Source organism: Vitis vinifera, chromosome 1 (genome assembly GCF_030704535.1).
Source record: "Vitis vinifera cultivar Pinot Noir 40024 chromosome 1, ASM3070453v1".
NCBI classification, from domain to species: Eukaryota; Viridiplantae; Streptophyta; class Magnoliopsida; order Vitales; family Vitaceae; genus Vitis; species Vitis vinifera.
Window position 1 is genome coordinate 12403481 of NC_081805.1, and position 27657 is coordinate 12431137.

Sequence of the window (27657 nt, forward strand, 5' to 3'; positions counted from 1 at the left end):
AAGTTATTAATAATAATATCTTAAATTAATTTATAAAATCATACCAAGTCTTGAATGTTCTAGAGGATGTTAAGCTCCCATTTGCTTTAGAAGTTAAAAGAATCTGGAATAAACCGATGCTAGTTAACACTCCAAGTAGAAATATTCATGCGAACTTGTGTGGAAGTTTTCATATTACACCAAGGAAAGCGCAATATCTGCTTGGTCTTTTGCTACAATTAATTCATTAGTAAGCAACGTATTGATCTCCCTTTTTCTGCACTAAAGCAAAGAACCCCTCGAACTAGAGCTTCCATTAGAGCTATGTTCTTTACCAACAAGTTGAAGCAAGTACTGAACTCCATTCCCCACATCATAAGCCATTAGACCTATTCTTCCTCCAACCCAACTCCCCATGTGGCTTCCAACAAGAGACCCAATCCACCCAAGCCTCTGCTCTCCAATGTAGCCACCGGCATGTGATCCCAACAGTGTACCACTGCCCCTAATTAACCCTTCTGTAATGGTGCCCCCAACGTACAGAGTTTCAAAAACGTCCCATCCTGAGGAAATCAAATGCCCCATGATGTGCTTGGCTTGGAGATATGCCCTCCTTGCTGCTGCATCTCCCTTTTCACATGCCTGCTTGCTGGAATCTTCATAGCTCAGTCCCTGTGAGAATCCCTCATTCAGTGCTTCCGTTTCTGCCTCTGCTCTTACTTTTCGTACATGAACCGCCCTGATATAGTGTAGATAGATCCTCACAACCTCCTTGACCACACATGCTATCGTCCCAGTGCCCACGTCAAAGCAGTTAAAGACTGTAAACTTCCCTGTCCAACTTTTTGATGAATTTTCTTCTCCAACCAGCAGTCTGGATTTTTCAGCTGTGTAGAAAAGGTTGAAGGTTTCTTATTTACTTGGAATCATTTGAAGCACTCATAACCATATTCTGGAGGTAGGAAGATTCATACTGGCAAGAGGGAATTACTAAATTAAAATGATCCATCTTAGATTTTTTTGACTGGGGGTAAATATATTTTTCTTCCTTTCATTTTTTCCAAGAACCAAACAGAAAGTATGTGAAATCCTACTACATCAGACTACTAAAATGAGTGAAAATAGTCAAGAGTAGAAATAGAGAGCTGAGGGAACATGGAAAAACAAATTCATGGAGCACATCAAGAAAGAAAATTAAGAGAATGCATTAAAGAAAATAAGAGATAATATAATTACATTTTAACAAGGGTTTGATTTTCTTCAAGCGATCATTAATAAGATTCATTATGTTGATTGCCACATAAGCATAAACATACCTGCGATACTGAGAAGAATGATACTAGCCAAGAAGAGGAGCTCAATGCTATTGTTCTTGAAAATCATGGCTTCTCTAAAGAATGAGTTGGATTCTTATCTCTAATATTTTTCCTTTTTGCATTGCTCTAAGGAGACTTTGGCATTTAATAACATGGTAAAGGGGGAAGGATCCGATTCCATGTGTGGAATGAAGGGTGAATATAGACGAAGAAGCAAAGCAAGCACCAATGCCAAACAGAATTAAATTTGTACTTCTCACCCTCAACGCAAGTACTTGATGCAGTTCGATATCATTCCCTCTCATTTTCCTTCATAATTTCTTATTTTCACAACCCAATTATTCTTTAAACTCTGAGACTTAATTCAACAGGCTGAGGGCAAAGTTAACCTTTCCAAATAATTCTCCAAATTTATAACTTTTTTTTTTTTTTTTTTCTGCAGATTCAGTTGGATCTGTTATTTCTTTTACAAGTTAAGGTCATTTCTATATTGAATCTTGTCCATGAATTAGCTTCTACTTGTAGCAAACAGTGCTCCAAAAATAGGTACACATTCTGGGAAAGCCACATCCCAAAGCATTTCTCAAGGGAATGCCCGGATAGCTATATTTTTGTTTGATTCAAAGCTGAGATAATTTTAAGCCAGAGATAGACTCAGTCATGGGGTTGAGATATTTTAAAAACTTGACCAAGTTAAAGCCTCAAAAGTGTGTTAAAATATCAAGATTTTGTTGCAAATCATGAGGTCACCCTTTGCCCTCCCACCACACAAGCAGCCACCAAACTTCAGACCTTCCACCGTACCTTTGGTAGTAACTACTGTAATTCATATTTCATTTACATGGGTCCCCTATAATATGTAAGGACTCGGCGCTAAACTGCCTCCCATGGAAAAATCAGTAGTGAACCAGTGATTCTAGAGAATTAAATACCAAGTTCAAAGGTATAAAAGAAAAAAAAAAAATTGGCTGATATGCTCGAGTTTGTTTTGATTGATCAAGATCTAATAATTGGATGTGGACCCATGACACTTGGGCATGATATATCGTGTCCAGACGTCATAGAAAAACAAACTTGGAAACATATGATATTTTTCAGTAATATCGCCAAGTTGGTATGATGTGGAAGCCTATGAGTGGTTCTTACATGATAACGAGTGTGTGTTCCTAAAGCATTACAGAAACCGCTTATATCGCTTGCATTATCATATCCTATCAACATTACCCCACTGTTGTACCGCTGCAACAAGAAGGAGAACAACAATGGCAACAATAGCTGGTGTTAGTCTCTCAACCCCAAGAGTTTTGGCTAGGGCTGCAGACTCACCAAAGTCCCAGACCATTCAATCACCATGGCTGAGCAACCCCTGGAAAAGGCCAAGCCGGTTTGGAGCTGGTCGCATGTGTGTCAGGCCAGTGGCTGCAGCACCAGATAGCATATCCGAGAAGGTGGTTGAGAGCATCAAGAATGCTGAAGAGAAGTGCTCAGACGATCCAGCTAGCGGGGAGTGTGTAGCTGCCTGGGATGAGGTAGAGGAGCTGAGCGCGGCTGCCAGCCATGCCAGGGACAAGAAGAAGGAATCCGACCCATTGGAGACTTACTGTAAGGATAATCCTGAGGACGAGGAGTGCCGCACCTATGAAGACTGATGGTCACCTTTCATGAAGTAAAATTTCTCCATATTTTCTCTCTGTGATGTTCAACTAGAGTATGATGAAACAATGGTCTTGTTCTATATTTAGCAGCATATACCATACCATCTTGAAACGTAAATTGGTTGAGTATCAGCTTTGTTTTAACCATTAGTTCATGGGTGTTGGAAACTATAGCCTTCTTCCTATAAAAGAAAGTGGTATAAGGTTTTCTTCAGTTGGGCCCTGATCTGGGGTTTTTCCTTCTCACCAGGCAATGTTTCATTATCTCTGCTTAGTTGAGCCCGAGGGGAGTTTAATATTAGAATATTCTACCCTAGATTGAAGGGAAAATAAAATATGCTGAAATTTTTTTAATTTGAACAAGTAGAAAAGGGAAATGAATAAGTTAATAGTTTCGAATTTCATCAGCCAAGTATCATGCAACATCTAGAGTAAGATTTTTATACTTATTTGCTGGGGAAAAAGAACCCCCATACGGAAAGTTCACATGTGATGACCATAATCCTGTCTTCCATGTCTCATTCAATGGTCCGGCCACCCAATATTGGGGGGAAAACTCAAGAGGAAGATATTAAAAAGCAGCAAACTCATAAACAGCCAATTCCAACTTATTATGTGATGGTGAATTCCATTCCTAAGGAAGCCCCCAAGAAGACTCCACTCCAAAATATATCGAACCAGTCCAATAAGTCCATGTCTTAAATGGACATGAGCTGTAGACAGAAATGCATCTTCCAAATGATACATCACAAGCAGACATTAATCAACTGAATAAGCCACTGAAGCTAATGCTCACAAAGATGATGTGTTTAAGCTCATACCAAGTGGTAGATACCTCAACTGGCATCCACATTAATCCCATATAAATCTATTGCATTCACAAAGTAAAATATTCATGAATGAAAATCATAACCACTAGATATTTCTCACCGTTCATCCAAAACAGAGAAGAGGGAAAACTAGATAAAATTGTTATACTAATTCAAAATAAAATTTTCAAACTAAATTCTTTTGCAGCTTTACTGTTGGAAGTCCATTGACATTTTGTCCGCCTTTTTAGTTCTATTAATTTCTTTTTGTCTCACATTATCGCCTGTATCATTGGAACAATATCCTCCATAATCCCCATATCAGTAATAATTTAAAGGTAGCCATAACTCTCCAAAATGGTGTTTAGAAAAGTAGTCAGATCCAACTTGTGCATAGTTAATTTTGACTGTGACCCATTATTCAGCTGCATAATCAGACTGGAAAGTTGGGAAAATATAGAACTGTTTAATAAGCATTCTGATAAAGACTAAGAGGATGGTTGATGAACCAACTTAGAGCGGAATTATTTTGATAAAGTTAAAAGTTAATGCTTGAAAACGATTTTTTTCTTTTTTCTTTCTTTTTTTTTTTTTATAAAAATTAGTTGTTTAACAAATCATTGAAAATAACTTTTAAGAACTATGAGAATCACTTGAAGTGATTCTTGGAAAATCAGTTCATGGGTGATTCTTCCAAAAATCATTTTTGAAAAACACCACAAACTAAATGTGTTTCAAAATCATTCCCAAATTGGCTCTTCATAGTTTAATATAACATGATAACTTAATTTAAGTTACTAAAAATATTAAATGTATTTGGTAAACTAATTAATATTACAACTTAAAGTTAAAAATGATCTTGATAAGTTAACTTAATGGCTTAATATGATTTAATTATAATTTAACTTAAAATCATTTTAAGTCATTAAATATTAAGTATTATGTTTTACCAAATACCCACTTAAGCAAATCAATAAAACAATTTCATTCTACACCATTATTAGAACCAAACCCCCAACACAAGCTTTATATAAAGGTACAATTACACTCTAGGGATAGATGGGGCTCAAAATGACACTAAAGGAGTTAAAGTTTGCATAATTATTGTGAAATCCATAAATAAATAAATAAAAGGATAAAAATGTCTTTTATTATTCACACATCTCTATTTGCATATTTTTCTTGATTCTCATAATTTGTTTTTAGTATCAAATCATTGGAATATATCTGTTACATTTTCGCACATGTACAAAAAATGTGTTCTAAATGTACAAGGTATTTGTACATACTAGATGTATAAGGCTTGTACAAGTCTACCTATCGTAAATATATTTAGGTGTTTTTCTTCATTTTTTCTGTTTATTTTTTATACCATTAGAAATATTGTTTACACACACACACACACACATATATATATATGGAAAAAAATTATATTTTGCATCTATACATGTGCGCAAATAAATTTTTTAGTAATTTGGTATAGAAAACAAACAAAGAAAATGAAATATATATATATATATATATATATATATATATATATACAAAATTCATAGTTTACAGATTTGTACATGTATTATATAGTTGTTATTTGATTAAATTTTTAAAAATTCAAATTTTCAAAATAAATAATAATAATAATTGAATGTTAAATTAATGAAAAATAAATTAAGATAAACATGTCTTATAATAGAGTTATTATTTAACCAAAACCTAGGGAGGTGAATGAAATTAACCCTAACCTCAAATTACTTTTACATCATTTTATGTTTTATGGTTAAATTTCTATCCATTTTTATTTATCATTTTATGTTTTATGATTTATTATGTAATGGTTTATTCTTCCATTAATAAAAATCTCTCATTTTTATTTTTTTGGTAAAGTTTCTCCAATATTCTTCTTTTTTTCAAGATATGGTTTGATATCATTTATACAACTAGATGGAGATGAAGGATTGTAGTCTCTCTAATATAGCTTTTGGTTTTGGGTGTGTCCCATTTTCTACGTTTTAGTTTATCCTTCCATTAATAAATATCCCTCCATTTTTTTGGTAAAGTTTCTCAAATATTCTTTGTCTTTTTAGGATATGGTATGATATATCATTCCTATAATTCAATGAAGATGAAGGTTTGTTATTTCTTTTATACAACTTTTGGTTTTGGGATTGTCTCGTTTTTTCTTTTTTTTAGGAATAAGCTTAATTGTCATGCAACTAAAAAATAGGGTTAGTAAAATAAAACCCCATACTAAACACTCCTAAAAAACCATGTTTTGCTCCTACTTTTTGCCTTCAGTACCACCTACAACACTCAAGCTCTCAAGCTCTAATCTAAGCACTCAAGCTTTGATTAAGCGCTCAAGCTCTCATTTGAGCACCCAAGCTCTAATTTGAGCACCCAAGCTCTAATTTGAGCACTCAAGTGCTAATTTAAGCACTCAAACTCTACGATTGGATTGTGAATTTGAGAGCTCTTGCTCCATGGATTTTGACTGTTTCTCCATTGGAACTCTTATCTTGAGCACTTGATTTCTCCACCATGGATGTGATTGAAGACCTAGATTGCTCCTTTATCTCTTTTAGGTTACAAAATGGAAAAAATAATCCATTTTTACATAGGAAACAAAAACCTATGCCCCATCCATCAAGAGCTTACAACCCATTTATGCAAAAGAAAAAAAATTTTACAAATAAAAGATTCCTATGCTCTGATCCCAACCACCAAGCTTACAACCCAATCTAAATAAAGAAACAATTATTCAATAGAAGCAACAATTAATTATTCAATATATGAATAATTAATAATCATTCATTCATTTATCCCTTATGCTTATAGGATGAATAAAATAACCTTATAAAACAGAGTTAGCACACCTTGTAAAGGATATAACATGTTAGAACTTATCATAAGGTTTCAATACTAGTTGTTGGGAACCCTGGATTACTCTGTTCCCGAGCCTTGGATCATGTAGGTGCATGCATCTATTTTAACGCTCTTTAGATCTAACACAATGGGAAAACATGGCGTAAAAAAACTAATATGATTAAAACTAAAGAATATTGAAATCATACCTACAATCTTTATATTCCCATATTGATTTCAATCTAATAAAGTCCTTGAAAATGTCATAGAGCTCGTTTACCTAATGTTCTTCCACTCAATTTCACCTCATATAGATCCACTCACGATAAAAGTGTGGGTTTTTATCTTCTTCTTTGAGAGAGACTAGGGTTTCTCTTTGGTGGCTTTCAGAAGACATAATGATAACAAAAACCTTAAAGCCCTAACCCTTAAGGGGGTATTTATAGGCTTCTTTGTGGACATAAGTGACCTGAACCTGAATTGGGTTTGAGTCACTTAATTCAGCTCACTTGGTATTAATTAATTAGTTAGCCCTATTAACTTTCAATTACTTAATTATCTCAATTAAGAAAGTCAATTCATAAGATCTAGTGTAGTTTTGCACTTACCAAAACCCCCTTATGCACATTTATGAACCATAAGACCAAATACCTCAAATAAAATGTGCCTCTTATTAAGATTGAGCCCTAGAACACATGACATGATGTAACATATAGAGATTCATTTTATAAATTGGTTTATTTATGTTTCTTAACTTCTCATTTATTATCCCATTTGCATAATTGGATATGAGCATACATGCGCGCATCACTTGCATTGTATATGACTTGGATACATTGCAAGTTGCACAAAAGATCCAAGTCATGGGTTCTTTACAGACCGATTAATAGTCCATAGTTGGTTCATGGATTTAGGCAATCCATTTGAGACTGTAGTGTAATACCTCCTTATTGAATGGATGACTTGTCTTGGTCATCATAATGGCTTTCTCATAATGAGTACACTAGTTTATGTTATGAACACTAGACAAGACCTATGATGAATCATAATGTAAGACTATCAGTTGTCATGATTCATACCAAGTTATTATATTGAATAAACTCTCAACCTTGAGAGGGTATTGAGTCTATACCAAAATCAATAAGAGACTTTAGCCTATAGGTGAGACCCTAAAGTGATCATATATCCTTATAGATTAGGTCACTATTAATGGAGGCTAGTGGCAATATACATTTTCAATAGAAGCACTATGATATCTCATAGAATGGACACAGTGTGTTATTTTGAGTGATCCAAAAGCATGATCTTGAAGACTATGACCATAGCATTTCACTTAGTGAAATTTGACAAATGCTCCTTAGAGTTAGAGTATGTCAATTGATCACTTAATTAGAAGGATCTGTAACTCAATGATTTGATAGATCATCATGATAGGTGATAATTCTACCTTGTTAGATTATAGATGTCAGTTCTTAAGGAGTCTTCATGAAGTAGATAGTAGGTCATGGACCTGAACTATGCTCGTTGTAATTTCATAGGATACTGGAGTACAATTATTCTCTTTAGTGAAATGTTGAATCAATTTTAGAATTGGATTTTGAGAAAGACAATATTTTCTTATGGGTTTTAATGCTTTCCACTTTAGCTCTTATTATACAGAGGCACATTTATTTTAAAGGATTTGGGTTTTTAGTTCATAAGTATGTATAAGGGTGTTTTGGTCAAAACATAAGATTAGGCTAGATCTTCTGAATTGCCTTTCTGGTATTGGCTAATTAATTAATTAGAGTCTATTAGAGCTAATTAAGTAATTAGGATCTAGTTGAGCTAGATTAGGTGACCCAAGCCTAATTTGAACTCAAGTCACTTAAACCTTACAAGAAACCCTATAAATATTCCTATTAGGGGTTAAGGTTTCAGTTTTGCTTAACATTTTCCAAATAGAACCTCCAAAGAGAAACCTTAGCCACTCTCTAGAAAGAAAATCCCACATTTTTCTCATGTCTAGCTACGCATGAGGAGAAATCGAGTGGAAGATTAATAGGTAGATGAGATCTATGACGTCTTCTATGGATTCAGATTATTCTTCAATGATTTTTAGGGACTGTAATTTATTTGGGAACACCCAAATCTAGGTATAGGTTGCTTCTTCTCTAGTTTTGTTAATCTAAATGGTTTTTTGAAGCAATGTTTCCACTTAGATTGCTTTTTAGAGAAGCCTAGGTTAGATTACATGATTCCAATATGATCAAGGGCTTGGGTACAGAGTAATCCAAAGTTCTCAACACTTCTATGAATTAGAAGCTCGAATAAGGATTATTAGGACCTATAGGAAAATATTGGCTCTCTTAAAATCCAATTCTAAAGTGGATTCAAAACTCCACTAAAGAAAATCAACTGGTTTCAGTATCCTATAAAATTACAATAAGGTGAAACTTTGATTAGTGACCTACTATCCACTACATACAAACCCCTTATAAACTGGTGTCCGTAATTTAAAAAGGAAGTACTGTCAACCTATCAAGATGACCATTTCAATCCTTGAGTTACATATTCTTCTATTATGTGATCAATTGACATACTTTAATAACTTACAGAAACATATGTCAATTTTCCACTAAAGGAAATGTTATGGCTATAGTATTCCTAATCACATGTCTTTTAGATCACCTAGGGGGACACACTATCTCAATCCCATGAAATGTCATGGTATCTCTATTGAGAAGACCTATTGCCACCATACTTCATCAATAGCAACCCAATCTGTAGGGATATATAACTGGTCTCGCCCATAGGTGAAAAGTCTCCCATTGATTTTGACATAGACTCAATATCCTCTTAAGGTTAAGAGCACATGCAATTAATAGCTTGGTGAATCATGATAATCGATAGTCTTACGTATGATTCACCATAGGTCTTATCCAATATTTGACCATACATACTAGTGCACTCATTATGGGAAACTCACCCTGATGGTTGAGACAATGCATCCCTCAAATTATGAGGTAATGCACTTTAGTCTCTATTGGATTGCCCAAATCCATGAACCAACTATGAATAACTTATCATCTTATAATTAACCCATGACTTGTATATTCTATGCAACTCCTAATGCACTCGAGTCATGTACAATGCAAGTGATATAGACATAAATGCTTAGATAACCAATTAATGCATAGGGATAGTAAAGAGAAAATAAGAAACATAAATAAATAAATTTATTAATGAATCTAAAATAGTTACATCATGTCATGTTTTCAAAGGCTCTATCCCAACATAACCTTAGGCCTAAATCTCATCATGAGAGATCTCAAGATTTTTCAACAACTTTTGATTCAAGAATTTTCTTACCATGTTTAAAACTCGAATTGATAGTATCACTTAGATTTGAATAGAAAACATAAAATTCTCATCATCTTTCATTCTTATGCTTTCAAATTTAATAATAAGCATTTGTATCTTGGATAACTTAATAGTTGAAGGGTCCTCATGTGTGACTAAGACAATGTCTCAAGCCTCTTTAGCACATTTGCGTGTAGCTATCTAATGAAATTCATTAGGACTCATTCTATTAAATATGCTATAAAAAGGCCAAGCATTTGCCTCACTACCTTTGTTTTTTACTGTGTCCTTGTTTAGGCTTGAGTTCACCAATGGATCTGATATACTAAATCCATCTAGCTTCAATGGTGGCCCCTATTGGAATACCCTAAATAAATCAAATCTAAGCCTTAGATCATAAGGATGCATGCATCTAATCTTTCTAGGGATCTTGATCAAAGTACAACAAAGGGATTTATGATCAAAATCCTTAGATTTAGGGGTTTAAAAGCATGACCTTTTATTTGAATGTTCTTATATTAATTTTAGTTAGTGAAACAGATTTTGAAAACTAATAATCTTCCACCCAATGACTCTTTTTTGGAACTTAGTACTTGAAGATGGACTTCTCTCTCCACTTGGATGGAGGCTAGGGTTCTTTCTCTAGAAGACAATAGCTAAGAGTGTCCAACCCTAACCCTTAAGGAGATTCATATCAACTTCCTTGTGGGTTTAAGTGACTTAAGTCGATCTTAGGCTTAAGTCACTTAATCTAATCCACTGGATCCTAATCAATTAATTAGCTTTACTGGAGTCTAATTAATTAATTAATTAACTAACTCAATCTAAAATGATCATTCATAAGCTTTTGTGCAACCTTACGCTTTTACCAAAATGCCTTACGCACAAATATGAATAAAAAAACTCATAAATCCTTGAAAACAACATGCCATAAAGGAGTGTGAGCTTAAGTGGGGACCATCATACCCCTAGGAAAATTCTAACTCCTTTATAATCCAATTTTAAAGTTGACTTAACATCCCATAAAATAGAATTAATTGTACTTTAGTATCCTATAAAATTGTATCAAGAAATAAGTTGATTAAATTCAATTTAATCAATTTTTTATGTTTTTGACGTACTAACCACTACATGCAAACTCCCCATATATTAGTATTAATAATCTAACAAGTAATAAGTCGTTCTCTTTTCAAGATTACCTTTATCATCCTTTAGTTTTAGATTTTTCCTATTTTGTGATCAATCGACATACTCTATCTTAAAAAAACATGTATTAAATTCCACTAGTGGAATTATTGTGACCATAAATTTCATGATTACAAGTCTTATAAAACACAAGATAGAAATCTTCTATATTTCAATACTGGTCACCCTAAAAGGTAAGATGAAATTTGAGACAACGCCCATTTTCTTATTGGGCCTTTTTATTTTTTGTTTCATTTTTTTTTTTTTTTTTTTGGACAATACCCTATTTCGATCCTTAACCCACATGGTGACTTGTTTTTCTTCTCTTTAATACCACATGGATTGGACTTTTAGATGCGGCAACACTCTCATGTGGAACTTTCATTCTATGGGTTAGAATTTCAAGGGGCTTACCCGACTTAAAGGAATATAAGAATCAATGGACGACGAGTCAATCTAGGTTGGATCCAATGATAAAATTAACATTTTGCAAAAATACCTCTTTTCTTTTTCTAAAATTTAAATCTTCAAACCAAAATGGTACTTTTGGTTCCCACACAATGCAAACGGGAATATTCTCTTTGACAAATGACAACTGGAGTCGAATCTGTATTCTGTGTTGAAACCTCATAATGTACATATACTATATTACCATAAATTTCCCCATCAGCATTGTACCCTGGAGTGGGTTTTGTTTGTACACTAGACTGAAGAAGCATTAGAAAAATAAAATAAGATGCTGCAATTACAATCCTGATCTGCAAAACCAGGGAGGAGCATTTTCTCTGGGATAAACTATGAACATCTATTGATTCGAGTGACTATATACCGTCCTTTCTCTAAATCATAGATCGTCTTCAACTGGGGCTTCTTACACTTTGATATAGACCAAACTGTAAACATCAATATGATTAAGATGACAACTAGAGAGAGCAAGGTTGGGGACTCATCACTGACAACCGTGGTGATCCAATCAGAGTGCTCTGCTTCCAAGTTGGTTGTGCTCTGCAAGATGAAAGCTCCTAAGGCCCAATCCAGTGGGATATCTCCCACCTGATTTGCGTATCCAATCCTGTTCATAAGTAGTTAACAATCATTGGCATTTCACCTACAGAAAATGCAAGCACATGCATAGTGAAAATGCACGCACATGCATACACAAAGATGGAGCAAAAGCTCCCTGCACACTAGAACACTAATCACGGTCCTTTTATGCTACAAGTCCATTTCACACAAGACTACAAAAATGAAATAAACTGCAAATAACACTGATCAAAACTTATGATACACAACCTACCCCCCCTCCAATAAAATAAATAAATAAAAATAAAAATAAAAAACAAGAGAAAAAGAGGCTTATGATACACAGTATTACCATAATCCTCATGCTACAAAAATTATACATGTTGTAACACATATAACACATACAGCTAGTTAATTATTTTTAATAGGTTTTAGGACAGACCAAATATTATTTTCTTTTACTTAAAAGGATTATTATATAATATCTAAATTGCCTGGCCAAAAAAAAAAAGAAAAAAGAAAAAACTGCAAGACATACAGGAATGATAACATATTATGGTACACATATTGCATCCAAGCCAGTTCATAGGCTTTATAGCTTGAAACCATGGGTCTCTTCATAAGCATCTTTCCGAGAACACTTAGAACTAGAAACTGGTGTCTTTACTTAATAACAGTGGATGTCAAGGATTTGATTGGGGTAGAATGCTTGCTGCAACTGTTACCCCCCTTTTTCCTAGTAACTAGGACGATAAATTGGTCCAGAAGATTGTTAAGGTCCCCTTCTCCATATAAAACAATTACTCATCTTGGGTTCCTTGTCAAGCCCCCCTTTTCCTGGCAAAGAAAATTTGGATTCAAGAACCATCCAGTTTCTTTTTTTAACCTTTTTGGTTTGGGAAGCAACTTGGGAGAAAGTTCCTACTATTAACCAACTTATGAGGGTGGAGTATGGTAAACATGCACTGCCTCTGCAATAAGGAAAATGAGTTTGCTGATCACATCCTTATCCACTGCAAATGAACTTCTAGATTATGGTCTTTAGAGTTCTCTCTAGTGTTTCCTTTTTTCTTTTTTCCATATAGAAAAAACAGCATTTTCATTAAAAAGGATTAAAGATACACAACAAGGATGAGAATCCTTGTCACAATTACATAATCTGATAAAAACAAAGGTAGAAAGCCTTCTCCAAAAATACGTTGGCAATGATCCTGTCTTGATTAATTTTACCTTTTTGATATACATATCAAAACCAATTGAGTAGAAGGATATTGAGTGGAATGCCCTTAAAAGCGGTAGCATGAGAAACCTAAAAGGAGGAATAAAAATAAATTAGATCCCATATCATCTCAAAGTCCTCCACTGATCCTCAAAGATCCTTACATTTCTTTCTCACCATACTATTCAAATCAACATAAGGCAAGCATTATACCATAGAACTTTGCCTCTATAGGAGTTCCCCAATCCCCTAAAACAGATGGTCATCATATCACCAATACTTTGAGGAGAAACTCAATCCAATCTAGCTAGTCTTAATAGCTTGTATCATAGCTCCAAAGTCAATAAACAACGTAAAATAACGTAATCAATAATCTCCACTTTTTATACACAAATTGCAATGATCGGGATTAAGGGCTTTGAAAGGTCTTCTCACTTGAAGCAAGTCGTTTATGTTAACCCTCTTATTGGCCACTAACCAAGCAAATGCCTTGACCTTTGATGGAGCTTTAATTTCCATACGAATTTTGTTGGAGAAAAAAAGGTTGGGTAATGTTAAGAAAAACAATTTGACCATGAATAAGCCTAAGGACGATGATGACCAAAACTCTCATATCTAGAGAAGATAGACAGGTGCACACAATTGAGAATGGACATACGGCTTTTGAGATCTTCAATCTCCGTATCAATGAGGTTTCGATGAAAATTAAAGTTCTAAGCAAAACGGGAAGAGAGACCAAGGATAGATGCTATAGGAGAGCTTCTAACTAACACAACTCTATAGAGATTAGGAAAGTGAGAACCCAGAGGTTGTTCCCCCTACCACAAATACCCCCAAAACGGATCTTTACCTTGTTGCCTATTAGAAACAAGGTATAATGGCTTAACGATGGTCTTCCAAGGCAATGATGCAACCACCTAATTGAAATATTGGTGTCCCAACTGCTGGGATGTATCCCATATATGCTCAATATAACCTTATGCCAAATGGCTTAACCTTCCCTAGGAAACCTCCAAAGCCACTTCCCTACGAGGGTCCTATTCCTTAAGAGAAATTCTTGCTTAGGTTTGCAAATTTGGCTCCAACTTATAAGGTGACATCTCTCTTACCCTCCCTAAACCTTGATCAAAGAAAATCCCTTTGCATTTTCTCAATCCTATATGCTATTGATGACGAGATTATGTACAACATGAGGAAGTAACTAAGAATGTCTGACAAATAGGATTGTATTAAGGTTATTCTTCCATCTAAGGACAAATGTTTTTTTCCATCTGTCCAATCTCCTCATGATTCTATCTATGACTAGGTCCTAAAAGACTTTAGCCTTAGGATTCCCCTAGAACCAAGATAGGATAAGGGCTATTGAGAAACTTTACACTCTACTCACTCTAGCATTGAAGCTAGTCTAGTAATTTGATCCCGAGCTAGGATTTATTCCTAACAACGTGATTTTGTCTAAATTGATCTTGAGCCCTAAAATGCACCCAAAAATAAAAAGATTAGCTTTAGATCTTGCAACTCTACCTCACTCATGGGAGCTAGAGAAGAAGATAATGTCATCTACAAATTGCAAATGTGACATCCTACTCCTTACTTCAAACCCTTCTAGAATAGCTCTCCTTTGCTTTTACAAGAATCCTACTTAAGACATGCGCTCCAATGATGACAAGAAAGGAGGATAGAGTATCCCCTTGCCTTAGACTTTTGGTTAATTTAAAACATCCTTTGGGACTTCCTTTGGCATTTCCATTCACCAAAACTTCTTCCCATCCTTTGGAAAAGGTATCCCCTGCCTTTTCTCTAGTGTTGCTTGGATGATCTTCCCCAATTCACCTAGAGATGTTTTCCTAGGTTGGCCAGTGATTTCATGGGAACCTTTGCAAGGAGCGATCGAGATTGATGACAATGTACTTATACTAAGACTTGGTTTATATGGTTGAATGGGATTAGGTTTTCCTTCTTTGTTCTTTTTAGACTTTGCAGCTACAATACAAATTAGTCAGCTCTATAGCGATTTTGTTTTGGGTTTTTAGTGTGCTCCTTGTATACATAGTCTGAAATGGATTATGTGTCCTTTTGCTATGTGTTTTTTATCTATTCCATCTTTATTTTTCTATAAAAAAATAAAATAAAATAAAAAAGTAGTGGAGACTAACTTCTGTCTCTTCGTTATCACAAGAGTAAAAAAGAAAACAAAGTAAAATAAAATACCAATTTCTCTCTCCTTGGTATATCAATAAACAAAATTACTTTTGCATTCTGTGCTTACTTATCAAAAAATAAACAAAATTACTAAAATAGAAAAAGAACCCTATATTTTTTAACTAAATTCCACATGTCATTTTTAAATCCAAAATAAAAGATATAATCATCAAAAGAATATTTTATATTATGATACAAAACTCTTCACCTGGGATGGCCTTTTTTTCCTGGGTGTCCATGTAGAGAACTGAATCTACAACTCTAATCATTGTCAATTATGAATTAGCAAACAAAAGACTTGTCCACACTGAACATGCATTGCACATGCCACCACCTCTAAAATGGCCTTTTCTGTCCAAATATTTAGGATAGTCTTTCTTAGCACTAAAGTAAAAATAATTGTAACTTCATTAAAATATTTTTCTTATACAGACATAAATATATGTGTGTGTGTGTGTATATATATATATATGAACTTATTCATTGATAAAAATGATTCTAAATAGCTTGATTTTGGTATCCATGGTGGAAATATTGTTGAAAGAAGTAATACCTTTCATCATCCAAAGCAATTCCAAGACTATCATGAAGAAAAGCCACAATATATGCTGAAGAGAAGCAATAGTGCAATAAATCTTCCTCATTGAATGAATAATACTTCCTTTTCAACTTTGACCAATCCTCTTCACAGAAATGTTGTCCAGCCACCGTCAGATCAGAGAGAAATGCCCGTGAACCCAACCCGAAGAACTAATTGAGTAAAAGGGAGCATAAAAAATCATACATCAGAACATATAAGCATTCACAAGTTAAAGCATGAAATCTTACAAAAACATTATATTGTTTCACTTCAAATGGATTGCTACTTAGGAAAGAAGAAATCTTTTACAAGAAGAGATGAAAAACCAATACCTTTGATGTATAAAAGAAATTTTCTGTTGCCAAAAACTTTCCTTGAAGCTTGGGCATAAAAGTTGAACCTAAGCAGTGATGATATGAACATCTCTCTACATTTCAGGTGTAGAGGATCATAGTTAGTTACTTCACGCAAAAAGCAAACAGAAACTTTGATCCACATAAAGCAAAAGTAGAGTGTTTAGAAAATATTTTAAACCTTTTCCCTTCTGTAACAAGGTTAATGCAGCAGCTCGACACTCTGAGAAGTTACCCTGGGCATGAATAGCAGATGAGTATTCATTTTTTCCATCCAAAGAATACCCTTTAGGAGTGCAAGGATCTATTAATATTCCTTTCTGAAGAGATTCAGCAGCTGCATGAAGGAAAGATAAAGTAAGAAGTTCTGAAAGAATACCAATTCCTAAGCCATGAAAGATTAAGCTCCACGCCCACCATTTGGAAGGTAGGATCCTGTAATCAACCATAAAACATCAAGGGTATTTTCAACAACCTTTTCATATAAAGGCACTGACATAAATGACCCTGATGTCAAAAGGCAAACTACCACATGAAAAAAGGGGGAGAGAACAAGGAAAGGGGTAAGAACAAAATTTTGCGCTTCATCAAGTTAAGCCAACTTCTGGCAAAGGCAGTAACAGTTATCAAAAACTGAAACATAGATTGCCTACTTAGCAACCACCAACAGGCACAGACGATTTCTCTCAAGGTGATAGCATAACACTTGCATAATGAGACAAAACTACAATTTTAACAAGATTATTTAGAGGGTATCTAATATGACTATTAAAGCTACCCAGAAATCTGACAAACATTCATATTTGCTCCAAGGGAATACAAGTACTCTAAGGCCATTTTAGGTCGTCCAAGAATGTAATTCTTATCACTAGATTCTGCAGTGAAGTGGGGAGATTTGTATTCCAGTGTTCTAGGAATAGAATTATATTAGCTTAACCCCTAAATGTAGCTTAAAAAAAAAAACCTATAACAACTCAAACCCAATATTTAAAATATATATTGATAGGAAAAAGAGAATATATATATATATAAAGCACCAATCAAGAAGAGGAGGGTGCAACCTATGGACACGGGAGGTATAGAAAGGATGCCAAAACAACAAAAAAAGAAGTCACTTCATACATGCACTCAATCACACCTTCTCACACTATCTAGCACTCAACCAATCAATAAATTCTAAAAAGGATACTAGGAGATCTTGGACATGTTGGCAAGTCCTATGGAACAAGTTACAAATATTGGAGTCCTTTAGCGCTTGATTAGAGCATTGAATGCCATCAAAGGATGTTCAGTTTAGTTCTGGCCAAATTATCCAAGACATGCAAAGAGGAGCTGCCTTCCAAATATTCCTTCTATTTTTCCTCATGAAACTCCCTTACTATCCCTTTAGCAAATCCTTCATAGAAAAAAGGAGGACCCAAGAGATGCTAAAGAGAGAAAACAAAAATGCCAAACACCCCCTTCATAGCCCACAATCATTGTCTTTTCTTATACTGATCTAAGGTCAAGATACTTTTCCACATAGCCTCCCAAGTAAAAAGTGCACTGTGAAGGCACCCAAGAGGCCCATACTACCTATGAAGGAAAAGACACTCCTCCATCCAACTCCAAATTAAAATAGAATGATTTCACTGAGAATTAACCCTCTTGCTAGACTTCCAAATCAGCTTATCTTCATCCTCGCTGCACTTCCCAAACACTTTAAGCGTCCCAAGTAACTCCCAATGCTATCTAACTCCCAATCTTGAATTGTCTTATGAAGTTTGGGTTCAAAACAACCAGCCTGCTTACAACCTCCCTAACTGTTGCCCCTCATGCCTTCTTATTTGCTAAAACAAAGAGAAGAAAGGGGAAAGAATCTTTTAAAAGAGCATCCCTGCACTAAATATATCACCAAAATTTAACCCTTCTTCCATTGCCTTCCAAATCTCTTGTTCAAGCCTCAAAAGCTCCCCAAACTCTTATCACTTTCCACAAGCCAACACCATGCCCCTCCCTCCCTACAAGAGAGCACCAATCTAACAATATTTCCCCTAACTTTCCCACTATGACCTGTTTCCAAAGGAACTCTCTCTCTCCAACACCATTTTAGAAGCAAGGCTTTATTGAGAGAGAACAAAACTCTAATTCCTAATCCTCCTAACTTTTTGTTTTGTAAATGAATGACAGGTAAGGTTTTTTCTCAAGAGCTTCTCCCCCCACAAGAAATCCCGCTGAGTTTTCTAGTCTTAAAAGTCATCCCCCTAGGAATGAGAAGAAGGGACATAAAATAAATCTGCAAACTACATAGTGTACTTTTAAGCATAGTGAGTCTACCACCCTCTAAGAGGTATTATCATTTCTAGAGACCAAGCCTACTATGAAACTTCTCCTCAACCACATCCCACACAATTGGGGATTTGAATGTAGCTCCCAAGGGCAAGCCTAACTAACTAGCTGGGAGCTTCCCCACCCTTCAACCAAACAAAGAGGCAAGCTCTTCAACATTGGATGCAATGACTTGCTCCCAACTATGTAGATACTATCCTCTTTAGGCCTAAAAGGCTAACACACCTTTAAAACACATTTATATAGTTAAGAGGAGTTCATACATATATAACGTCATAAACATTTTCCCCTATCAGATGTGGGACACAATCCCTTATTCGTCTGCATGGAGGATGATTGTGGTATCCACATTTGACAAGAAAAAGTTCCTCGCACTATATATGTAGATTCCTCTAACCTTTTAAATGTGTTTTAAAATAATGATGGTCCATTAGTCCCAAAGCAAATAATATCTACACAAGTAGAAACAGATTATTACAAATGGTATTAAAGTCAATCCTTGACCCTAATGTGGGCCTTTGTTTGTTCAATCCCGCAAAGGGCGTATGTCCGTTTGGCAATCCCATAAGACATGACAAAAACCTTGTGTCTCTCTACATGGGGGGTAATTGTGATATCTCTCATCAAATAAGAGAAAAAATTCTTAATGTTATCTACGTATGAACTCCTCTTAACCTTGTAAACACATTTTGAAGACGTGAGGGCTCAATGGACCTAAAGTGGACAAGATCGATATGGTTGGGAGTGGATCGTCACATTAGAAACATCCTTTACTGGAATTAATTCGATTTTGTCCAAATTAACTTTCAACCATGATGAAGCTTCAAACCACAGTAGAAAGCAACTCATGTAAATCAATTGGTTTTAGCAAGGCTCGTGGTATCACCAGCCAATAGGTGGGAAATCTCTACTCCCTCTCCTCTTCTGAATCCCACCTTGAAGCCTAAAATGAAGCGGCTTTCCCTACCTTTCTCAAAAGAATAGTCAAGGTCTCCATCACCAACACAAACATATAGGGGGATTGAGGATAGCCCTATCTCAATCCACTCAAATTCTTAAAGAAACCAAAAAGTGTTCCATTTACCAAAACCAAAAACTTTGTTACAATACAAAATTGAATCCAATCAACCCATTTATGCCCAAAGCCCATTTTATGCACCACTACCAATAGAAAGTTCAAGCTTACATGGTTGTAAGCTTTCTCAACATCTAACTTACAAACAACTCCACACCCCTCCCTCCCCCGGGCTTTAGTTCCTTAATCTTGAATCTAAGGCCTTGTTTGCAATTAGAGTTGCATCCAAGATCTACCTTACTTACACAAAAGCATTCTAGAAATATTTTTTCTCCTATAAAACTTTTTAGTTCCTATTTTTTGGTTTAAAAAAAAAAAATTATGTTCTAATAAAAACTATTTTTTCAAATGAATATTTTAAAACTTAAAACTTTTAAAATAGTATTTTATGACTCAAATAATAGGTAATTGACGGAGTTGAAGCAGAAGCTTAAAGTTTGGAATAGGGAGGAGTTCGGTAATCTGGAATGTAACAAGGAGGCTACGCTCCAACAAGTGGAGTATTGGGACAGGGTGGAGGATGAGAGAAGCTTGACAATGGAGGAACTAGCTAGTAAGAAGGAAGCCAAGGAGGGTTATGCCAAGTGGGTAGATCTGGAAGAAACACACTAGAGGCAGGTGTCAAGGGAATTATGGTTAAAAGCAAGGGATAGGAACACGGGATATTTCCACCATATGGCTTCTGCTTATAAAAGAGTCAACTACATGGACAGAATTAAGATTAATGGGATTAGGCTGACAGAGGAGCATGAAATTAAAGAAAGGGTAGCGAATGCCTTTCAACAGCAATTTTCATAAAGTTCGGGGTGGAAGGCGGACATTGGAAGCCTTCATTTTAATCAAATTTGCTTGCAAGAAGCAGAGATGTTGGAGCTCCCCTTCACTGAGGGAGAGGTCCAGGCAGCCCTGATGGAAATGAATGGGGATAAAGCCCCAGGCCCTGACGGGTTCTCTTTATTCTTCTGGCAAAGTTGCTGGGACTTCGTTAAGGAGGAAATTTTGGAGATGTTCAAGGAGTTTTATGACCAGAATATTTTCCTCAAGAGTCTTAACAATACATTTTTGGTGTTGATTCCTAAGAAAGGAGAGGCTGAGGATCTAGGGGACTTTAGACCCATCAGTCTTTTGGGGGGTCTCTATAAGTAATTGGCAAAGGTGCTGGCCAACAGGCTTAAGAAAGTGATAGGAAAAGTAGTCTCCCCTGATCAAAACGCGTTTGTCACGGGAAGACAGATTCTTGACGCCTCTCTAATAGCAAATGAAGTGATTGACGCATGGAGTAAGAGGGGGGGAAATGGGTTAATCTGTAAGCTAGATATAGAGAAGGCCTATGAGAGTATTAATTGGCAGTTCCTCTCGAAGGTTATGGAAAAAATGGGGTTTGGCTCTAAGTGACTGAGGTGGATGTGGTGGTGTATTTCCCACAGCTAAATTTTCAGTTATGGTGAATAGAACACCAGCTGGTTTCTTTACAAGCTCAAAGGGGTTGCGGCAAGGGGATCCCCTGTCCCCTTACCTTTTTGTAATGGGGATGGAAGTGTTGAGCGTTCTTATCAGAAGGGCTATGGAGGGGGGCTTTATCTCAGGGTGTAAAATTCAACGTGGTAGAGGGCAGGCTGTCCACGTTGCCCATCTGCTCTTTGCCGATGACACTATTGTATTTTGTGAGGCCAAGAAGGAGTACTTAACGAACTTGAGTTAGATATTGTTCTGGTTTGAAGCCGCTTCAGGGTTAAGAATTAATTTGGCTAAAAGTGATATCATTCCAGTAGGGGAGGTGGAAGAGGTGGAGGAGTTGGTTATGGAGTTAGGGTGTAGGGTGGGGCAGCTGCCGACAGTGTATTTGGGGCTGCCACTGGGGGTGCCTAATAAGGCTGCCTATGGGTGGGATGGGGTAGAAGAGAAAATGAGAAGGAGGCTTGCCCTTTGGAAGAGTCAATATATCTCAAAGGGTGGAAGAATCACACTAATTAAGAGTACAATGGTTAGCATGTCAGTGTATCTGATGTCTCTATTTCGAATGCCCATTTCTGTGGCAAGGAGATTAGAAAAATTGCAAAGAGATTTCTTGTGGGGGGGGGGGGTTCACATGGAGAGGAAAGCTCATCTTGTTAAATGGGAAGTGGTGTGTGGGGATAAGGAGAAAGGGGGGCTTGGAATAAGGAAGCTTACCCTTATGAATAAAGCGTTACTTGGTAAATGGACTTGGAGATTCGCTTCTAATAAGGAGGCTCTTTGGAAGCAAATGCTGGTGGCAAAGTATGGTCAAGAGGACTATGGTTGGAGGACTAAAAAGGCTGTGGGTGCGTGTGGGGTGGGGGTGTGGAAGGAGATTTTAAAGGAAGCTAGCTGGTGCTGGGAAAATGTGGTGTTCAAAGTGGGGAAAGGCAATAAAATCAGGTTCTGGACTGACATGTGGTGTGGGGACTCAGCGCTGTCCCAAAGGTTCCCGCACCTCTACATCTTGGCAGCCCATAGAAACGAGATAGTTGAAGACATGTGGGACCAGAATGTTGGAGAAGGAGGCTGGAATTTGAGATTTATTAGGGATTTTAATGATTGGGAGGTGGAGATGGTAGGTGAGCTACTCCAAGTGTTGAGGGGATTCAGGGTTACATGGGAGGAAGATTCGGTCTTTTGGAAGGGAGGGGGAAGTGGACAGTTTAGAGTGAAGGATGCGTACAGCTAGTTGGATAGGCCTATGGATGTCGTCTTCCCGAAAAACAAAATTTGGATGGAGAAAGTTCCAACTAAAATCATGTTTTTTGCATGGGAAGCAACTTGGGGAAAGATTTTGACTCTTGATAGGCTCCAAAAGAGAGGATGGCAGCTCCCTAATCGGTGTTTTTTGTGTGCTTGCGAAGCGGAAAGTGTGAATCAAATTCTTATTCATTGTACAGTAGCCAGAGTGCTATGGGACTTAGTGTTGGGTTTAGTTGGGGTCAAGTGGGTGTTCCCTAATACTGTAAAGGAGGTTTTATATAGTTGGGGGGGGGTGCTTTTGTGGGGAAAAAAAGGAAAAAGTTTTGGAATTCCATTCTGTTATATATTTTTTGGATGGTTTGGAAGGAAAGGAATAGACTAGCATTTAGGGGGGGGAGGGGAGTTAGCAATTCAGAGGTTTAAATATTCTTTTATATGTAATATTTGAGGTTGGGCTAAATTGTATATGGAAGAGGAGCCGCATTCCCTTTTAGGTTTCCTGGAGTGGCTTGCCTCCAGTTAAAGGGTGGTTTGTTTTTGGCCTTTTTGCTTGTAAGGCCTTAGCTGCCTTGTATACGTCCTGTATACTTCAGGGCTCTTTAGCCTTCTGTTAATGAATTCTGTGTTTGCTTATCAAAAAAAAAATAATAGGTAATTGAAAATTGTAAAATTAATTAAAAAATTTAAACACCATAAAAATGATTTCTCCAAATAATTTCAAATATTAATTTTTTTAAAAATTAATCAAACTTCAATTTATATACAAATAAAACATAAAAGTGGTAATATAAACTCTCTTTCTCTCCCTCCCTCCCAAAACATCATCCACTCTTTCTCTCCCACCCTCCCTCCCTCCCCCCCAAAACATCATCCAGTGAATTAGTGAATTATTTGATGAAATCATTAAATCCATTCAATTGACAACCTATAACATTCATCATCTAGTGAATTATTCATCAAATCATGAAATCTATTCCATAAGTGGAGATAAGTTCACATTGTTTTAATGGTTCCATTCAGGAGATATATTTGCACATGCAGCTATCATGTAAAGCACAATGGAACCACTCATTTTCCATTTGACATTAAAACGCATCCTTGCTTTATGTGTAAAATTTTTATATTTTCCATTTCTGAGAATAAAACTCAATAGACTAGTAAAAAGCAAAAACATGAACTCTCATGATTCAACCTATATGTATCATAGCCAAGCATGGTAAAGAGCGCCAAAACCTTCCCAAGAAATACAAAATTATAAACCCAGTAGCAAAATTAGAGCAATCTACTTACCCATCAGGTCTGTTGAAAAAAGTGATTTCTGCAATGACTCAAGTGCGACATTCTGTGAAATGAAACAAATTTAAAGTGAGAAGACACTCCCATCAGTACTATAACATAATTTGTGAAGCCCTCAATACTGCAAACAAATAACTGCATTATCTGAAATTATGTCAATGCTGCCAAATAAACAAGACTACTTTGAAAAAGGTAGTTACCTGACCAAAATCAAGCAAGCTGTGACTATAGAGATTGTAAGTGACATTCCCAAATCTAAGAGTATGTGAGAATTCAGGAGGCACTGGTTCACTTGAAACAAAGGTTACCTGAAAAATGAAGAGAATACTGACCATCAAAATGACAATCCCACAACTGATGCTTCTTAATTATGATCCATGTAAAATTCTTAACTCATTTTGGACAAAATGCAACATGAAACACATATAATAATGATTCATTAGATGATGAATGGCACATAGTTGCAGACTGCAGTCAGTCTACATTGTTTCTGTGTTTTGAGAATTCTTTGCATAAATTGACACATGGGACTCCTCTCCATAAACACATAGATGAGATATACATAGGAAAACAATGGTAAACGATGTTGTCCTCCAGATTTAAGATGCTTGAGCTCCGAAGGAAAATCTCTAGCCAAGGAGATATCCAGAGTTTGCTCCTTATCCGACCAGGCCAAGACATTAGGTTTTTTTTTTTTTTTTTTTTTTTTTTTTTTTTTTTTTTTTTTTTTTTTTTTTTTTTTTTTTTATGAGACAGGCCAAGACCTGAGTTGCCCACCTTCTCTAAATTAGATCCTTACTTAGATTGGTCAAAAAGCCAGCTTCCAAATTATATTCTCTAAAACCTCACATGCTCAAATAATCAGCTGCCATATTACCTTCTCTAGATTCAATAGCATGCCACAAAGGGAGGAATTATGATAGAAAAATCAAAAGAATGTTCTTACCTTATAAAACCAAATAGAGGCTCAGATGAAAATATGTCACAATAAGATACATGGAGCAGCAGTCAACAAGGACCAAGAACTTGTACACATTGACATAGGAAGGGCGAGGCACATAATGGGAAGGATTTTTATTTTTTTATTTTTTTGATAGGCAAAAGAGCAATATAGATCAAAGAGCCAAAAAAGGCTACACCAAGTACACAAGAAGTATACATGTGCATTTCAACGAAAAAAAAAAATCCCTCCTTTTATAGGCAACCTAATCAATCACAGAGAAGGACTCTTGCCTTAAACCCCCTTTAAACCATTCTAAAAAGTTACACGGAAAAGTGAACTTCAACTCTTGATCTAAAAGCTCAACATTTTCAAAAGCCCTTTTATTCCTCTCTTTACAAATAGTCCAAAACAAACAAAGAGGAGCAACATTCCATGCCTTCCTTCTCTTCTTTCCAATAGAGTAGTTGTGCCAACCAAGAAGCGTTGCATGGACACAAGTATGCAACACCCACACCACTCAGGACAAGGAGAAGACCAATTGTCATAACATATTTGCCTTAGAAAAATGAAGAAGTATGTGATCGCAAAATTCCTCCTTGCCTTTGCATAGAAAACATTTGTTCACCAAAGTCCACCCTCTCCTCTTCAAAATGTCCAAAGTTAGAATCTCTTTCCACATAAGTTCCCAAACAAAACAACTCACTTTTGTTGAAGCCCAAGAATTCCAAATAGTCATTGTCGGGAAAGATTCTGAACCATCATAATGGGAAGGATTTTTATTGATAGGCATATAACCACAAGTAACTCAAGAAATCGCTTTGCATCCAGTAATCATTGGTTTGAAAAGGTTGTACTTCTTCATAGAACCATCTCTTACAACTCAATAAATAATGTGTCCAAGATTCCAACTCATGCCACAAAATTCAGTCTCTCCTATACAATAAAATGTATGCAATATATAGGAAAAGGACGAAAAAAAAAAGGAACTACTGACTCTGAAACAGTGATAACAATATCCTGAATATGTTTATATGTTACTTTTTGTCCCAGATTACAAATGAACTTATCATCCTCACCTTTTTTTTCTCAACGTGGCATGCATCTTTTTTTCCCGTCAATATCAGTCTCAAACTGTACCTCACACATTTCAAGCCTTGTACCTTTTAATGTGCTTTCCTAATCTCCTTGCAGTATATCATTGTTCCCCAAATGTTTAATGTGGTACTAAATATTCTAAATCCTGCAGTTCATACTATGATGCCATGCTAACCAGGTTTCTGCAATCAGGCAGAACTAAGTTATTTTGAATTGTGTAGGAGTCACCAGAATTATTTGTCCATCGTTTAATTAGAAGGAGAACAAAGAAGAACACCATATAACATAAGCAAACAGGATAAAAATGCCCTCACAATTTAGCATAAAATTTGTAACACCTTGTCAATTTACAGATAGGGAAAATGAAACAACCTGAGCCGAAGCCCCACCAAGCTCAATAATCCCAGTTGTTTCCCGAGGATCACCTCCAAGACTGCCAAGTGCATGATTTGCAACAACCCAAGCATATATTCCTTCATCCGACCCTATAAGACAAACATAGGAAAACCATCAAAATTCAATGAAAATGTACAAGCAAGAGAGATAAATGTTACCAATGCCAATGTAATCAATCCAATACCAGTAATAACAGAAGCCCAACTGTCCCGAAATTGAAAACTTGATACCCGAAGAACCCGTCTACAAGACTCCAGAATCGCTTCCTGGACACGCAATTCCAGCCTCCTCAACCCCGCAGTGGCCATCAGCCTAATTTCAGTGTCTCCCCAGTGCTCCTTGGGAACCCTACTCTTACCAAACTCTAGAAGCTCCACCAACGATCCACCCGCTCGATTCGGATCCTCCGCATACGAAGACAAACCAGGGCTCACCCTCATTGACCCCAAACCTTTCTTACCGAAATCAAATACGGGTCTCCCGCCACCGTCCAACTCGAATCCGAACACGTGGATCCGGGTGCCGGTACTTCCACCGTCGATCACGATCCCGTACTTCTTGCCCCTCCTCATCGAATTCCGTGAATTGCAGACAAGGACCAACAAAAGGAAGAAGGCGGCAATCACGGTGGCGAGCAGGATGAGGACTACTAGGTTGCTCCTGGTGGCGTTTTTCTGGGCTCGTGCAGTGGCGTTCGGCCGCATTTGAAGCTTCAACTGTTCCATCTTCTCCGGCCTTTTAGCATTCGATCGTCGCATCAATCATACGACGGATCGAAGCGATTCGGGAATAGGAAATTTCGGGCTCTGCAGATCGGAGACCAGAGGGCTGATACCAGGTTTCGCCCTCTGTGTCTCCCTATCTCACCTGAGTCACCTCCCTCCTTGTTGCTGTCGGTTCTGGTGGTGATGTTTTTCTTGATTTTGGTATGCAGCTAGTGTTCGTCCAAACCGTTCCATACGCGGACCGGTTTGGCCCCGGGTTTAGTTGAGGCGGGTCGAACCCAATACGTGTCGTTTCGCCGTCGTACTTAAGCTGCGTGGAAAGAACGTGTTGGAAAAGTGGGCTGTTATACTTATAATTCAGACCCGGGGATTATGGGATTTCTTCCACTAATCTGGGTTATATCTTTATTCTAGATTATATATGGGAGGCAATCCAAAGCAATCGGATTTCAAATAAATTTAATTATAATTTAAGGTGAAAGTTATGGTCCATGGTTGGAATAGCAAGCAGTCTTACCAGAGCATTTCAAAATGGTAGGGAATGAGTTTGTCGGGTGGCGGATAAGAAGAAAAA

The 27657-nt window shown here is 36.5% G+C and overlaps 3 protein-coding genes across 4 annotated transcripts; 1 reads left to right on the forward strand and 2 right to left on the reverse strand.

The window, feature by feature from the left end:
• Positions 1 to 50: 50 nt before the first annotated feature.
• LOC100246544 (uncharacterized) lies at positions 51 to 2157 on the reverse strand. The gene is made up of 2 exons (XM_002269793.4): positions 1296 to 2157; positions 51 to 866 (listed from the first exon to the last, which is right to left on the reverse strand). Exons 1-2 carry the CDS (start codon positions 1360 to 1362, stop codon positions 262 to 264), a joined length of 672 nt encoding a protein of 223 aa, XP_002269829.1. The 5' UTR covers positions 1363 to 2157; the 3' UTR covers positions 51 to 261.
• A 102-nt stretch (positions 2158 to 2259) lies between these two features.
• Positions 2260 to 3164, forward strand: LOC100267103 (calvin cycle protein CP12-1, chloroplastic). The gene has a single exon (XM_002275007.4). It carries the CDS (start codon positions 2558 to 2560, stop codon positions 2942 to 2944), a length of 387 nt encoding a protein of 128 aa, XP_002275043.1. The 5' UTR covers positions 2260 to 2557; the 3' UTR covers positions 2945 to 3164.
• An 8561-nt stretch (positions 3165 to 11725) lies between these two features.
• LOC100244785 (probable apyrase 6) lies at positions 11726 to 27474 on the reverse strand. Of its 2 annotated transcripts, none has more exons than XM_002273673.5 (8): positions 26543 to 27474; positions 26335 to 26447; positions 24125 to 24232; positions 23919 to 23970; positions 16704 to 16859; positions 16502 to 16596; positions 16143 to 16339; positions 11726 to 12217 (listed from the first exon to the last, which is right to left on the reverse strand). In XM_002273673.5, the coding sequence occupies exons 1-8, from the start codon at positions 27114 to 27116 to the stop codon at positions 11941 to 11943; spliced, it is 1572 nt and encodes a 523-aa protein (XP_002273709.1). In that variant the 5' UTR covers positions 27117 to 27474; the 3' UTR covers positions 11726 to 11940. The 2 variants fall into 2 exon arrangements, with proteins under 2 accessions (XP_002273709.1, XP_059596687.1); XM_059740704.1 differs by having other exon boundaries at positions 11726 to 12253; positions 26543 to 27467.
• Between the last annotated feature and the right edge of the window lie 183 nt (positions 27475 to 27657).